This window comes from Heliangelus exortis, chromosome Z (assembly GCF_036169615.1).
Source record: "Heliangelus exortis chromosome Z, bHelExo1.hap1, whole genome shotgun sequence".
NCBI lineage: Eukaryota > Metazoa > Chordata > Aves > Apodiformes > Trochilidae > Heliangelus > Heliangelus exortis.
Genome location: NC_092454.1, coordinates 48,643,161 through 48,659,312, shown reverse-complemented (window position 1 = coordinate 48,659,312; position 16,152 = coordinate 48,643,161). Strand labels below are relative to the sequence as shown.

Genomic DNA, 16,152 nt, shown 5'->3' with positions numbered 1-16,152 from the left:
GTTTTATAGATTGGTGACACCAGTTCTTCCACTTAAATGTGTTTTTAATTGTTCATCTAAAGAGGTAAAATACTAAGTGCCTGTTTCAAATTCCAAACCTTTTTATAATGGGCAGTGAAAGGACCAGGCAGCACCAATTTAAAGACGTTTGAAAAGATGTCCAAATTATTTCTCTTCAAAAGAATTAAAAATGGTTGAACTTGCAGTTTTGCATGTCATATTAGCCAAGGCCCAGGCATGAGGGAGCTGCTGTGGTCAGCCAGAGTTGAAGCTGCTCTCCAGCCTCCATTCTGCCTCAGTGATTGCCCTCTACTATCTCCTCATCCATGACAGATGCTATACATAATGTTCTATTTTCTATTTTACACAGCATCATGATCAAGTTGGAGGACCTTTGTGTTCACAGATGGAGAGCTGTCATAGAATCATAGGAAGTTAGGGGTTGGAAGGGACCTCTAGAGATCAAATAGTCCAACCCCCTGCCAAAACAGGTACACGAGGATGGAAAATTTGTGCATGCATTTTGTGCTCTCTGGCAGTGTGATGCTGCTTGGGCTGTGGTTGCTGCAATGTGTAGGCCTTGCTTTCTAACAAGTAACTCCACACCAGGTCACAATACCTAGAAAGTTGTTTTTGGTTTTGTTGCTACTGTTTTTAAATTGATGGTAGTAGCAATATTACAGCTGTGTAAAAGTAGTGGAGACCTGTGGAAGGAGATAAAGCAAGAACAGTGCTCAGAACCTTGTGTGTCTTTCTCACTTCTCCTCCAGCCCCTCAGCTGAAACAAGGAATGTGATTTTGTACCCAGCAGCCTGCCTGCTGTAGCATGAGTTGGTAATGGGTTTAATTCTGCCTCTGAACAGAGGTGGCTGCATCCCTTTCCTTACAGCAGCTCTGGCATTTGTCAGGCTTTTGTGGTGGTGTTGAATTAATTTCTACCAGTGAGCTGATAAATTCATTAAACAAAGGGGAGGGAACCCTTCTGAATACCAGAGCACAAGTTAAGCAGCAGAGTTCCATGGTAAGGCAGCAAGAAGCCTGGCAATAGCCAGGAGCAAATCTTCCCATTCCAGGGGATTGAGCTGATGTTTTAGGTTGACTATGCTGCATGATCCAACTTGTACTGCAAATCTGTGTATAAAGTGGTACCATTCTCTCTTCAGTGCACAGAGATTTAGAGGAACATCCGTTGTACTGCATGGAAAAATACACACAGAAAAGCAGCATTATTTTAAGCCTGCCATGCCTCAAAGTGGAATGTAGATTGAGACCTATGTTTTGGTTGCTCATGTTAACTCCTGTCATTGAAAGCCTGGACAATACTCTATTCATCTAAAACAATTGGCTTAATCTACAATTAAGGAAACTTTAGCTTGGATTTTGCCTGGCAAATTTTCTGGTGTTAAGTGTGGATGCTTTTGCTTGTTTGAACTGGAAATACAGAGGCCAGGTGTCAAACATACCTGACACCTTCCAGATCTGCCTAGAATCACTTCTCTTTTTTGTAGTGACTTTTGGGGAACATCTGAGGCACTTGGAAGAAACACTGGAAGGCTGTCACACGGAAACAGAAGGAATAGGGAAATTACTCTCCAGTATAATTAATGCAGCATGTAGGTGGAAGATTCATTTGGTCCACAGTGATGGTAATGCCTATTTTCCAGTACAGATTAAATTTTACCTTACTGTAAAACCCTCTTGCTGACGGGACTCCGGGCTGCAGATGCATCAGAACCAGGGTAGCAGGCACCAGGTATTTTTAAAGTCAGCCTGTATCCTCTGGGCGGCAGCAGTGAACAATTTTCCGTGCAAAGGAATGGACTTTCCTCAAGTAGAATCAGCTACCGTGTCCCTTCCTACAGGTCCTTACAGCTCCCCATCGCACGGGACTTGCTGTCGCAGCCTGCGTGTGATTTCCTGAATTTTCCTGCATTTCTGGAACTTGAAGGGTTTGTGGTGTTTTGGTTGGTTTGGGGTTTGTTGGTTTTTTCGGAGTTTTTTGTTGGTCTTTTTTATGTTGTTGTTTGCTTTGTTTTGTTTTGTTTTGTTTGTTTTGTTTTACCCAAATGAAATATTTGACTGTTGAGATATTTGGAAGTCAGACCAGCCTGCCTCTCAAGAGTTGTCTGGAGCCGACCTGAGGAATATGGAGTCCCCTGGATGTCAGCATGGATCTGGCTTATGACCAAGGCTGGATCACAAAGGCTTCACCTCAGGACACAATCTTTCTTTTACAAGTGAGCTTTGGCATTCATCTGCATTCCGTGCCTTCACCTCCATATGTAGATTTTGGTAACAAAAAAAAAAAAAACAACCCACCAGTAAGTGCACTACTGAGCAAGGTTGTCCTTGTACGAGTGTTGAAAATTTCTTCAGACAGACACTTTCGGTGACAGTGCTGGGTGGTTTTAGGTGTTTCTAGCCATGTAGGGCTACTTCAGCTCTGCAGCCAAGGATGGCTCTGCCTTCTCTTAGCCAGCCTGTGGTAGAAGTGCTGGTCAGGCAGGTTCCTCTCCTGGAACCTCTGAAGGAATGAGTGTTGCATGGGTACGTGGTGACCTAAGGAACAGTGATCGTGGTAGTAAAAGTCTGACTTTTAAACATGGAGCTTTTTAAATCTGGTTATTAGTAGGGGGAAAATGCTTTTGCTTACAAATGGAGTAAACCTGCTTCAGAATTTGGAATGACAACATGGAGTAATTTTATAATGTAGAATTAGATTCTGACAAGTTTTATTTAAAGGCCTTGGTAAGCTCTATCTCAGGAGCTCCCTGTAGAATGCTTCAGTTTTTCTCAGCATATTTCCTTGGAATTACCTAAGTACATAAAAATCTGGTACCTCTGACTTTTTTCCTTTTCAAAACCAAGATAAAGACCTGGATTACAGTCAAATGCCATGTAGGCTCCTTGCTACTGAATGAAGAAATTAATAAACATTTTCTAAATAGCAGTTAAGAAGCATGCATCAAATATTTTTACACAGTAGAAAACAAGAATATTCTAAACAGTTTAAACTATTTTTTAAGCAAGAAGACAATTATTCTTTCCAAGGCTTATTGATAGTGATTTTTTTTTCACCTTAAACTTTGAAATAAATCTGTCTTGTAATCTTTAAATGTATGCTTAATAAAAGACTGAATAATGTTATTGGTCTTTGAAGCTTGAGAATAGCACCAGATGCCTATTAATTTGTGGCTTACTGTAGTTACCCCTTTAAGTGCTATCCTTCTGAATGAGAAAAGCAAACAGATGCTGGTTGCACTGAAAAAAAGTGATGTTCCTCTTAAGAATTTTGCAAAAGCATATTCTGAGTGGAATTCTTTCCACTGCTTCATGTAGATAAAAATTTTAGATTTCTACCACTTATTTTAGAATTTTAGATTTCCCCTATTTTTTCCATTTTTTCCTTCTCTTTTCTGCCTTCATTTTTTTCTTCTTTTTTTATTCCCTTTCTCCTTTTTTTCTTTTTTCTTTTTTTTTCCTCATTTTCCTTTTTTCCCTTTTCCCCTCCCTATCCCTTCCCATCCTCCTCCCCTTTCCCCTCCTTCTCTTTCTTTTTCCTTCCCTTTCCCCCTCCTTACCCTCTTCTCCTTATTTTCTCCCTCTTTTCCCCCATTGCTTCTCCCATTTTCCCCCCTTTCCCTCCTTTTACTCCCTTTCCCTCTCCCCCCTTTCCCACATTCTATATGCCTTCTGCCTGCCATCCACCCCTCTTTACCCCCCTTTCTCCTCCCTTTTTTTTTTTTTTTCTTTGCCACCCTAGCCCACCTCCCAAAAATTCCTAGCCCTAAAATGAATATACAACATTTTGTTGCCTTAAAATGAAGCCAGGCTGTTTGGATAAACTGTGTGTTTCTTTATCTACCATACCCTACATGTTTGCTAAATCTGTGCTAAATCTGCAGTGAAACATAATGATAGAATGTATTTTCCTTCTCCCTCTGGGGCTCATTAATGTCTGCAATTAGTTAAAATAGAAGACCTTCTCCTGGCCACAATAAGGGAGGTTTATAATTTCTCAGTGATTTGAGAATCCTCCACCCTGTTTCCCCAAAACCTTTAGCTATGCCAAATAATTATCTCCTAAACCAAGTTATATCTCCTTTAGCTTTAATGTATTGCCTATCTTTGTAGTGTTCAAGCATATTTTTGTTTGATGTGGTTATTTTGACATCTTTTGATTGTTGAAGTCCTGTGGCATTCAATAACCAAGACAAATCAATTATTTCGGATGTCATCAAGTCTACCATTTGACTGTTTCATTTTGTTATCTAGGGACAGTGATGATGCCACCGAAAGTCTTCACTGAAAGTCTTAGTGGATGCAGCAGAATAAATTAACAGGGAATACTTCTCGGAACGGAAAAAAAAAAAAAAAAAAAAAAAAAAAAAAGGCAAAAAACTGCAACCTATTTCAAAACCAGCTAGTGAAGCTTTGCATAACCTTCTGCAGGCTGTCAGAAGCCTGTTCAGTGAGAATATGAAATCCTTGCTCCCTCTGAGCTGGCTGGAGGTCCTCTTACTCTGGTATGAGACTCAGACAAGGCTCTCACAGCAGGAGAGCACCTTGTAGGATGACCTTACTGGTAGCCACCCACAGAAAATGCTGGTATTGACAGAGCTTTGGGTGGCTGGGGCAGTGTCTGCCTGATATAGTGGTGCTTCAATCTGGCCATACTCTTTCCTGCTGAAATACACAGACTTACACTTGCCAGCCCTGATATCAGATTCATTAAGCCACAAGACAGGAAGCTGGATAAGGTAATCCAGAGAAGAAAATTGATTCTTCCACGGATAAAAAGAAAACCCAGACCTAGACACTAATTTCTAGTTTGCTGGAAAATGCCTTACTCTATTAAGGATCCAGTCACCTGCTGAAGGTGAAGATGAGCCAGAGAAGGTGAGCCAGATTTTACAGAAGAACAGGAACCTTGTGTAGTCTTCTGCTTAGTATTTCATGTGGCACTCACCAGAGGCTTGTGCTCCGGACTGCACATTCCTACCATTCATCTTGTGTTAGCTCTATCATCAGTCAGAGTTCTCTACCTAGATCACATAACCAACCACGCTTGTGTGCTGAGTGAGTACGTAGAAGAAACAAAAAGGTACCAAGGCTCCCATCAGCAGGGTGATGGGGCTGGATGTTGGAAGGGTGAGGGGGCAAAGTGCATTTAGAAGCAAGAGAGTGAAGCAGACACTGGGTAAGTTGAGCTGCTCAAGGTGTTCAGAGCCCCAGGATGGGACCCGGTGGTACTGGATACAATGTCTCCTTCTACTGAGGGGGCAGGAATCGGTCTCCCGGTTGGAAAGTGTCTCAGCCCACAGTCAGGAGCCCGGAGAGAACTGTGAGTTTTGCCTTTGCGTGGCTGCAGTGTGTGTTTGGAATGGCAGGATTCCTTCCAGACTAAATCCTTCAGCCAAAGACTGCTTGAGCTAGAGAAGAGTGTGTTTGGGAAGATTTTGCTGCTTGGTCAGGGTACTTCCATAGCTCTTTATTGAAGCAGGGCCTGTGACCCCCACCTTTCTACCCATCCAGGTGCTGCAAACGATGAGCTGTACAGTCTGCCTTTCACTGCCATTTGGTGCAGAGTGGAGTATCATCAGCTAGAGGGGTGGGAGAGAAAAAAGCTGTATTTGAACAGTGAGGGCCGTACTCTCTGGGGCAAGTGGGGTGAGATATGAGAATGGTGATTGTTGTCATGTCTGAGGCTGTGAAGAAGCTCAGCCTCAACAGAGGAAGTGCTCAGGCTAGGTAGTAAGAGCTGGGCTTTCCATGCAAGGCTGAGCATCTGTATCCCATCTGCATCATACATGCAAGCACTGACTCCTTTGAAGAAGAAAATTAATTTAGGGTGTTCTGTATTTTAGAAAGTTGGGTAATCAGCTGTGTTTAAGTCCTTTTAATGGGTCTAACTCACGATGCATGTTGCAAATAAACACAGTTGTGTTTTTGCATGCTTATAACCTGCCACCTCCCTGAGCTGCAGCAAGGGAGAGCTTCCTGTGGAAGCTCCTCATCCTGTTGTTGCTGTGCAGAAGGGCCATGCAAATTAATACCATCCCTAGGGCAGCTATTCTTCCCAGTGAGTGTCAGGATTGTGCCTGCTGCATTGTGTGTGGTCCGGAACAGCAAACATCTATCACATTCAGCTCCCAGGGCTCAGCTGTGCCTTAAAGACATGGTTTAGCTTTTAACAGAGCTGATCAGCACACAATGTGCTGACTGTCATTCTTAAAGAACAAAATGACAGATGGGCTTATGATACGTTTGTCTGGAGGTAGAGAATGAGAAGACCAACTTGGTTACTAATTACCTTCTCACCACTGAAAGGAGAAGCATCCCTATGTTTGACAAAATTTGCATGGACGTGGCAAAATTAATGAACTTTTTCACCCTCAGCTGTTCCAAGAGTGAGTTTCACAACATTGCCTCCCCTGGGGCTCTGAGATTTGAATACAGCTATTTGCATTCAGCAGGGCAGCACAGACACAATGTGAGAATTCAAGAATTTTAAAATGCATCTCTAAGACTAGACTGTTCTGCAGCAAGGTTGCTGGGGAGTAACAGCCACAGGCCCTATCAGTGACTGTCACCACTGCTTCCTTTTGTTACCTTTGCTTCCTTCTTTGCCTTCTTCTTCTATGCTGGCTGTATCTGAGTATCAACAAAATCTCTATTCTTTCAGATCTATTATTCAGGTAACTCTTTCTAAACCAGTACAGATGCTCTTATGTAACAAGAATACTCCTACGTGATGTGAGCTGATACATGAAACTCTGAATCCATTTAACTGTTGCTATTTGTTGTGCAGGTTTTGGGGTGAGTTTCCAATGCAATAAAAATTGCACTCAGTAGTGCAAGAAGGCTTAGGAAGGTACTGCTGTGAATGAGATAAGGTGTCAGAATTGTGTCCTTAACAGCTGTATGTAACCCACAAAGTAGCTTGATTTTAAATTATTAAATTTAAAATTGATTATGGGGAAGTCCTGATAAGATCCATCACATGTTTCATGTGATATTTTTTTAAGTGCTGCTTTAACACTTATGTTCTATGACAGTCCTATTATTATTTTAACAATTCAATAATTAGATACATTAAATGCTGTAAAATTAATTTAGTTTATTACTTAATCCTATATCTATAGAAGGTTTTAATTTGGAAGTGTTTTTAAAATTAATCAATGACATTTATCAACTCAGACTCCAGACTTCTTTACTACTTCTTGGCAGAAGTGGTGGTGGTGATGAGGGAAGTACTAAAACCAGTATGTTGATTGCCTAGGTATGAAAATGGAAATAATTTGCAGGTATGCATTTGAAAAATAAATTTGGAACTGTGAAACATAGCTGTCCAGAACTGGAAACAGAAGCTGAAAACCTAGGGGCTATATATGCTGCTAATATTCACGTAAACACCCAATGCTGTTTTCCTGGTTTTAATAGGTGGTGCAAACCCAATTTTAAGCAACACAGAGTATATTGGGTGCTCTATTTGTTTAATTTTTGAGACTGTCTGCAAGCAGTGAAGTGGCTGACCCTCAATGACAGCAATTTGTTTTCCTTTGTTTTGATTATGGTGGGTCTTCCATGTGGATCTAACCAGTATCAAGGGGCTACATCTTCATTTGGGGTCTAATTTAGACTTTCTGTTTGGGTAATCTGAAGAACGATGTCATTCTAGGCAGCTGATGAGTACTTGAGTGCTGCTCATGGCCTAACAAAAAAAAAAAAAAAAAAAAAAAAAAAAAATCTGTCACTGTAATCTGAGCCTCTTTTGTCTTGAAAGCAGCACTTCTCAAAACTGATGTCACCATCTACTTCTGTTACTTTTGGCCTTTTGAGTTCATCTTCAGTTAACCTGGCTGATCTGTTTTGCTTTTTTCTTCTTTGCCTTCTCTGTTCCTCCCCAGTATCCCCAGCACAAACTGCATCAGTGCTGTGATGCAGGGCGGGCTGCACGTTCTCCACAGCATTCAGATATTTTCTTCATGGCTCTCCGTGTGAAGTCCACCTTGCCCCGTTCTTTCTTGAGAGCTGTGTACTCGTAGGCCTTCAGCTTGCTGTAATAGTCTGAGAATTTGTTGTAGAGGATGGAGATGGGCATGCCATTCAGGATTATTCCGAATGCAATGCAGAGGAAAGCAAACAGGCGGCCAAGGTGAGTTTCTGGACACATATCCCCATATCCCACTGTAGAGATGCTGACCTACAGGCAAACAAACATTCGGCTTATCAGCTGAGAAGAAACAGACAAACAGATACGTTTAGGGGCCAGGGACAATTTTTAAACCAGTGGTTTTGCACTTTGCAACATAATCTGAAATACTATCTGCTGCCTTTCCTACTGTACTGTCCATGCTGCGCAAAAATCCCTAATTAAAATAAAGTCTCTCAGTGCAGAAAGACAACAGTACAGTTTAACACTATTCAGGAGGATTTTAAAAAGCTTTGTCCTGGGAAGGGAATTTTCAATTTCCACATTAGCCTGTTCAGAAGGTAGGTAGAAACCTGTGGTGAGTGGATAGAGAAGGCTCCCTGACCACGCAAATTCAATGAAAACTGCGGCTCTGCTGCCTCCTGATCTCACTCAGAACAGATGCCCTATGTCTAAATTGAGTGCCTATAAAACCCAGTATTTTGGGAAATATTCTATGGGTTGTATTATGAATATTACAGTTGTTTGTTTTATATACGTCTGGAATTAATGAAAAATACGGAAAAGCTTCAGCTAACTATGAAATATATATTTATAAAGTTTTCCAGGTAGGAAGGAGTGACCCAGGACTTTGAGATTCCTAGACAAATCCCTGTTTAATGGTTACATACCTATGACGAGCTGTGGAAAAAAACAAAGATCTTTCTCTGCTGCCCGGAAATTTTCACTCACAGTGTATACACACAACATATATGTTTGTGGCCATAAATTGTTTGATGTTTCTGCTCAGCTATATGTCAGAGAATAAACAATTAAGTCATGCATGGCTTCAGTAAGGAATATTCCTCTTAACCAACAGATACACAGGTGGAAAATTTTCGCTGAATTCTCCTCTGAATAAAGGCTTTAATGTTTAAAATGTGTTGTTTGTTTTTGTTGTTGGGTTATTTTTTTCTTTAATGGGAGTGATAGTATTTTGTATATCTGCTTTATACAAATCTGTACATTTTGTCATCACATTGTCTCTATACTTGCACAGATTTTTTTTCTTCTCAGCTAGAAGCATTTTCTCTTTTTAGCCTATGGTTTTATGAAGGAACTGTATTTTATATGGACCCAGTACTAAAACAAGTACTCTAAAACTTTCTTTGTGAAATTTACTTTCAAAAAATAGTGATTATTTGCTTATGGGAATGCTATATATGTGAATAACACATTCCCAGTCAGCATAAAATAACTCGCAATTTATATACTTTCATTGAACACATCTTGATTGTTTATAATTTTTATATTTAGTTAATATAACTTACTTTCCTCAGGCAGGTAAAAAATACAGGCTTTTGCCATCTGGAACTTCCTATTCTGTGCAAAAGGTCTTTTTCAGCATTTTTTTTTTTTTTTTCCACAGTATCTCAGCTGTATGTGTCAGTGAAACAGTATTCTAAAACTCTGGCTCTAGAACTTCGATTGTAATGCTCTGGTCACTTTAGCACTGAAATAAATCTTTGGAAGATCATGATGTGCTGTCTGCCATCCTCTAAAGTGCTAAATGAAATGTTATTTCAAATAAAGAAAGCATTAGGATACATGGGACAGCACTGGGTAAGCACATTTGTAGGATGCACCTGGTGCTTCCTGAGGAATAAAAAGGATTAGTCACTTGCTTTAATGGAAATTAAGTCACTGGATTTGAATTATAATACAGGATAAATATCTCCAAAAATAAATACTGAGATAAAGGCAAGATGTTTATCTTTACCAGCCAGGACAAAACCTGTGATAAGGTCCTATTCCAGTGGCACGGTCTTCTACATGACTAGTGATAGTTTTGGAGGGACACTTCTCCTCTGTATCTGGATGTGAGACCATGAATGCTGTTGGATTTTCATCAGATTCAAGTGATCTGACTATCTTAGGTGTCAGTCTTAAAGAATTTATGCCTCAGAGCTGCAATGTGCATACTACAGCTCCTCTTTTGAAGACACTTGTTCATCTAAGTATTATGTTTTCATGCAGTCATAGTCATATAGGTTTCTTAAGAGTATCTAAAATATTATGATGTCACCAACTTGCAGAAATGAGCCCTAAAGATTTTACATATATCCTGCATTTTCAGAAAACAAAATATAAGACGAATGTCCTTATTCTAGTAATTTACGAAGCACAGATTTTTTTTTCATAACATATCTATAAACCACTTTTTAGATGACCTGTGAGAGTTACATTACAGGACTCCTTCATTTATTCATTGATTTTTCTCTTCTTCCCATGCCTCAGCTTAAATAACAGTCAGCACATGTCCACATGTATGTAGGTATATAAATGACTACATACGTCTGTAGGGACAGTTTTCCTGCCATGCACTAGGTCAGTGCAAATGTAGGTATGGGAAACCACAACATTTCATCAGCAGTAATTGAACCAGAAGTGTGGGCCAAAAGCTCCCAAGGCTGCTGGCCAGAAGAGACCTTAGAATGGGCTGGGATTGCTGTCCTGTGGGCCACATAGACAACTTGGTGCATCCAGTGTCTATGCTGACCATCCAAGTTGGAACAGTTCTACCAGGACACTGCCAGAGCCAGGAGGCAGCTAAGCAATGTAGAGGACTTCAAACTCCTGGCTCTATCTTCATTCCCCTGAATGCAACAGCCTGGGAAATGCTGCCTCAAAAACTCACTTCCATATAACACAGTATAGTGCAGGTCATTGATAGTTCAGACCTCTCAAGGAGACATGCCCAAATGCCTCAGAGCACTAATCCAGCGGCAGTGTTTAGAAATGAGGTCATTCTGTCTTAATTTCTGAGGTTTGTGAGCTGAAACTCAGCCAGTTACCCTTAGTCCAAGTACTTGGGATGGGACTAAAATCACACTCGTTCTGGCAGAGGTTGCAAAAAAAGATTCAAGGTGACATTAACTAGCTCTCACCACTAAGTGATGTGGGATTCAAACCACTGACCTAGATGTAGAAGGCAGTTTATCCCATTATCAACCCCTTGAGCCTTTCTACTTCTTTTTGTATTTAGTGCTTTGCAAGTCCAGTGTGGTATAATCACCAATGTTTTGTGTAAGTGCAGACATTCACCATAGACGTGCCTTCTAAGGAACATAATACCATCTCTTGTATTAGACAACTGTTGGTCTAATGCATTTTTAATGGCCAGACTAAACTATAAATAAGTTAATAAACTATGTCTTGCAGTTGATCACAGTTAAACAGCAAAAAAGAAGAAAACCAAAAATCTTGTGTCTACCTGCAACCAGCTCGCTTGATATAAGTTTTTATTTTGCTTTTTTTTTTTTTTCTGGGGGGGGGGGAGGGGTGGGAGGAGCTGGAGTTGTTTTGTTTTGTTTTGTTTTTTCAACATTGAAAGGGGATTAAGTGGCAAAATGCTTTTATTTCCTGTCTCTTTGCCCACTTCTTCTTTAAAAGTGCAAGTACTGTCTGCATTTGGATGGACTGGGATTTCAACACTGCCTGCCTGATTAAGCCTTGATTTAGGCTTACAGCAGCGGGGAATGAGTGCATGTGTGTGTGCGTGAGTGAGTGCATATGTCCTGTAAGCTCATAATTCAGAGCAGATGTTCACTGATCTGAGCCTACTGTTTTCAAGCGAGTCTAGCAAGGAAGGGAGGGAGAAGAGGGAGGGTCTCTGGCTACCCATCAAGTTGAGATGCGTGTACTTACGGCAGCCCACCACCATGCATGGGGGATGCTGGTGAAGTTGGTACTGGAGACATCATGCTCCACTGTGTAGACCATGGCAGAGAAGGTGAAGATGCCCATGGCAATGAAGAGCAAAAGGCAGCCCACCTGCTGGTAGCACTGGCGCAAAGTAAAGCCAAAGGCACGCAGCCCCGTGGAGTGGCGGGCCAGCTTGAGGATGCGGAAGATGCGCATGAGGCGCATGATGCGAAGCACTTGTCCCACCTTGCCCACCCGTCCCACTGTCTCAATCTCATGCTCGTGATGAGAGCCCTGGCCCCCAGAATGGTCATCCCCAGTAAAGCATTCGATCACCATCTGCAGGTAGAGGGGTAGGATGGCAATGAGGTCTACTGCGTTGAGAGCGCTGCTGACAAAGCGGAGTAGGTCTGGGGTAGAAACCAAGCGCAGCAGGTACTCCAGCGTGAAGAACGCGATGCACACGGTCTCAATGTGCTCCAGGACAGGCCGGCTCTCCCCGTTCTTCTGGTCTACGTGCTGCAACTCCTCCACTGTGTTGAGTGCCAGGGCTACCACAGAGATGAGCACAAAGAAGCTGGAGGCCACTGCCATCAGCTTGGCGGTGACAGAGGAAAAAGGCTTCTCCATGAGGTTCCAGAGGCGCCAGCGCTGGGCACCATAGTAGCGCATGTGGTGGAAGAGCTGCTCATTCTCCTGACCTTCTGCCTGGGACCGCAGCTCCTGCTGGACCTTCAGCTGCTCCGTCAGCTCGTCCCGACGCTCCTCAAAGCAGATGCGGCAGCAGCGAGGGGTGTACTTGAGGCGCACGCCCCAGTAGCTCAGCTCCTCCAGGAAGTTACGGGGACACAGCTCGTCCCGTATGTGCAGGACCCCTGAGGCATAGAAGTTGTACACCAGCTGGAACACAGCTGGGTCCCGGTCAAAGAAATATTCATCTACCTGGGCAGCATAGTCATCACACAGGCCCAGCTGGCACCGGCGGTCGGTGGAGGTAGCCAAGCGGCCCAGGCGGGTCTTGGGATAGGTGGCAACTGCCTGGTAGGCAAGGCGGTAGCTTTGGCCACCAACATTGATCTTCAGAACAGACGAAGTGGAAGGCGGGACTCCAGAGGAAACAGCAGGGGAGAAAGGAATGGATGAAGGTGGCTTGTTTGTGCCCTCAAATGCATCTGTTGTTGCCCAGTTTCCTTGTTCTTTCTCTTCCTCTTCGTCATCATCATCATCCACGTAGTAGTTGTAATTTCCTTCAGGTCCCAGGAGCAGTAGATGCTGGGAGTTCTGTGGAGCAGCAGCAGATGAGCCACTCTTCTTTTCTACGTGCATGCCTTCATTATCCTTCCCCTTGTCAGGCTGCAGGAGGACATTTGGTGCCTCCCTCTCTCTGTCTTTATGTTTTAGGAAAGGAAACTGTCGCCGTGTGTTAAACTGCAACATGCTATATTTTCCTTGCTCTTCTCACTTCTTTGCATATACCAGATGAAGGAATTAGCACCCGTCCTTTCCAGCACTGCAAGGGCTGTAGATTCTGTTTTCTTCTCTCTTTATCTTAGTAGTATCATGCACAGCAGCAACAGTTCTGCATTTTTCTCCCCGTCAGCCACAACTCCAGTTGTTGTGAAAGCTCTGTGTGGGATATAGGCACACGAAGACTGCTGTTGACAGTTTTAATCTTGCTGACAGGGAAGATCTGAGTGCTTAGAGAAGGGGATTTAAGGGCTATTATCCTGTTCCAGTCTCATCTCCCTCAGGCTGTGACGTGAATGACTATGGATCCATAAATCTATGAAAAATCAGTAGGGGAAAAAAAACCCTGAAGTTTTATTGCTAATAAAAACATATATAATAATCTCAAAATCAAAATGTATTAGGGGTAAATTTGTGAGAGAGAAGGGACGAGAAAGCAAACTTCATGGATTTCTTTCATCTGCATGAATATAGCATGTCTTAATTTTCCTTAATGAAAATAATGACTAATTGCATTGCAGATAATGGCCAGGAATTCACTACAGTAGCTCTTAAAATTTATTCCAAAGGTGAGCAGACAAAAGCCATCCCTTTTTATTCCTAATTAGGATACTTCCATCTGCTTGGTGGCTGAGGGAAGTCACAGCCTGCGCCTGAAGCTCTGTCTGTGCTCTGGGAGCACAGGTCTCTTGTTTCTCTGGAAAAAATTGAAGCAAAGGGAAGAAGTGTGAAGGGGTTTCCAACACACTACTTCAAACTCTTTGTGAGCTGCTGAGAAAGGGAATAAAGCTCCTCTTGTTTTTCTTGCAGTGTGTGTTTAATAGCATAAAGCTGTACTAAGTACCTAGCAGGCCAGGAGAGACGCTTTGGTATTGATGGAATTCTCAGTATTGGTATTGGTATTGGTATTGATATTTGTTCTCAGTGCTGGTTGAGTTGGAGCAAGCATCCCCAGTGAAAAGGAGCATCTCAAGAGCCAGGTTACTTTCCTGGGTCAGCGGGAGCTTCTGGGTCAGATGAGCTTCTGTAAAGCAGAAGACACATGAATGAAGGCATGGCTCCTTCGGTATGCTTTTAGCCCCCGAGTTATAGCTTCTTAACACCATCTTGCTACTCCACTTGTAACCAGGCTGGTGCAGGGAGGGACAAGGCACTACAAAACTACAAGCTTTGGCCACAGCCCCGCTGGTCTGGACACCACCTGTCTGTAGTTCTGTAGCCTGGTCTCCACTCTCAGCTCCCTACCCTTTCACACAAGCTGCTGAACAGTTTACTCCAGAGCCTCTACAGCAGTATTTTTCCTTTGTTGTCATCAAACTCCTGTTCCTGTATCATTAACCTCATGGCCTTGCACTTGCAGACTGCAATACTGTTGTTTTGGTGGTGTGTCCCATGTGAAGTAGTTGCTGTGGCCGTGAGGATCACCTTTTCTTTTTCCCCTGCCTTTGGTTGCAGCTTTTATGTTTACTATCTCTTGACAAACAGGAAGACATCAGAGAGGAGCATTTTGCAGTAGTTTTGTTCTGAGACAAATTCATCATTTCTTCAGGTCACACTGTTTAAGGCCTGGGTTGTTGACAGTGCATATTTAGCTGCACTTGAATATATTTTGCTGCATTCTTTTTTCTCCACTGCCTGTTTTCTTTCTTGAGCCAAAAAAGGCAAGGCCCCTATTAACAAGGGCTGTCCATACCTTATTACGAATAGCAGTCTGCTTTGCAGTTTGCTTTGACCATTAAACCATGCCATGGCGAAGCCATTGCTAGCAATGTAATTAATGTTCAATTTCAAGGCTGTTTCTTTCCCCTGAAGTAAACTAATTCAGATGTAAGAAAAAAAATTAATAGTCTGAAATGCTATTTCATTGTTATCAAAAATTCTAGAATTTTTCTTAATCAAGATTCAGGCTAAACTATAACCATATTCCTCTTCTCAGCCTTCACTGCAGCTTTTCATTTTGCTTTTTGTCAGGCTCCCTGATCTCAAGTCTGCGCTTCTAAGCAGCATGCAGTGAGACTTATTTCTCACTCCTCAGAAGATCACTTCTCGTTCCTTACTGCAGTAGCAGGAACTTCTGCAGGGTGAACTTCATGACTGTCAGATGCCAATACCTCATCCACTTGGAATAAAATCTTGGACACCATTACTAAGCAAAGCAAGAAGATTTCTAGCTTCACTTTTGCTCAGACTAATCTCTGTGACCTAGATATTCTTGGGAATATCATTCTATGGCACCTGACACACAGTCTGCTCAAACATGCTCTAATAGGAAAAATAGGTGAAATAAAGCTTCTACACCCTCTCCCTTGATAAAAAAAATAAAAATAAAATTTAAAAAATTACCTTAAAAGGCCTTCTACTACCATTTAAAAAAAAAGAAATTACCTTAAAAGGCTTTCTATCACTGCACCTGCCCCCCTTTTCTTTTTCTTAGTTACTTCATTCAGTGCACTGATTATCTTAAGGCATACTAGCTTATAGCATTGGAAGTTCCCCATAAATAAAAGGAAGAGCTTTTTCACTGTGAGGGTGATAGAGCACTAGCACAGGCTGCCCAGGGAAGTTGTGGAGTCTCCTTTTCTGGAGACATTCAAAACACACTTGGACATGTTCCTATGTGACCTCCTGTGGGTGACTCTGCTGTGACAGGAGGGTTGGACTTGGTGATCTTTTGAGGTCCTTTCCAACCCCTAACTTTCTGTGATTCTGTGATTCATAAGTGACATGACTAAGAATTGCATAACATCTTCTTGTATGGTTAAGAGCAGACTTCAAGCTCACCAGCATTGCAAAGAACAAAAAAGGCCTTTTTAAAGTAGATTAACCACAAAAAGTAGGAACAGAAA

At 42.1% G+C, this 16,152-nt stretch overlaps 1 protein-coding gene and 1 long non-coding RNA gene across 2 annotated transcripts; both read right to left on the bottom strand.

The window, feature by feature from the left end:
- Positions 1 to 416: 416 nt before the first annotated feature.
- On the bottom strand, positions 417 to 3,472 carry LOC139789812 (uncharacterized). Its single transcript, XR_011723253.1, has 3 exons — positions 1,682 to 3,472; positions 1,464 to 1,554; positions 417 to 1,194 (listed from the first exon to the last, which is right to left on the bottom strand). It is a non-coding gene; the product is annotated as an uncharacterized lncRNA (long non-coding RNA).
- Positions 3,473 to 7,100: 3,628 nt separating this feature from the next.
- KCNV2 (potassium voltage-gated channel modifier subfamily V member 2) lies at positions 7,101 to 13,581 on the bottom strand. The gene is made up of 2 exons (XM_071730884.1): positions 11,843 to 13,581; positions 7,101 to 8,206 (listed from the first exon to the last, which is right to left on the bottom strand). The coding sequence occupies exons 1-2, from the start codon at positions 13,274 to 13,276 to the stop codon at positions 7,931 to 7,933; spliced, it is 1,710 nt and encodes a 569-aa protein (XP_071586985.1). The 5' UTR covers positions 13,277 to 13,581; the 3' UTR covers positions 7,101 to 7,930.
- Positions 13,582 to 16,152: the final 2,571 nt, after the last annotated feature.

Bases quoted from the DNA above. Each gene is read 5' to 3' on its own strand.
- KCNV2 (XM_071730884.1), bottom strand. From the start codon at position 13,276: ATGTTGCAGTTTAACACACGGCGACAGTTTCCTTTCCTAAAACATAAA. The intron at 8,207-11,842 runs GTAAGTACACGC...GTTTGCCTGTAG, and splicing joins ATGCATGGTGGTGGGCTGCC to GTCAGCATCTCTACAGTGGG.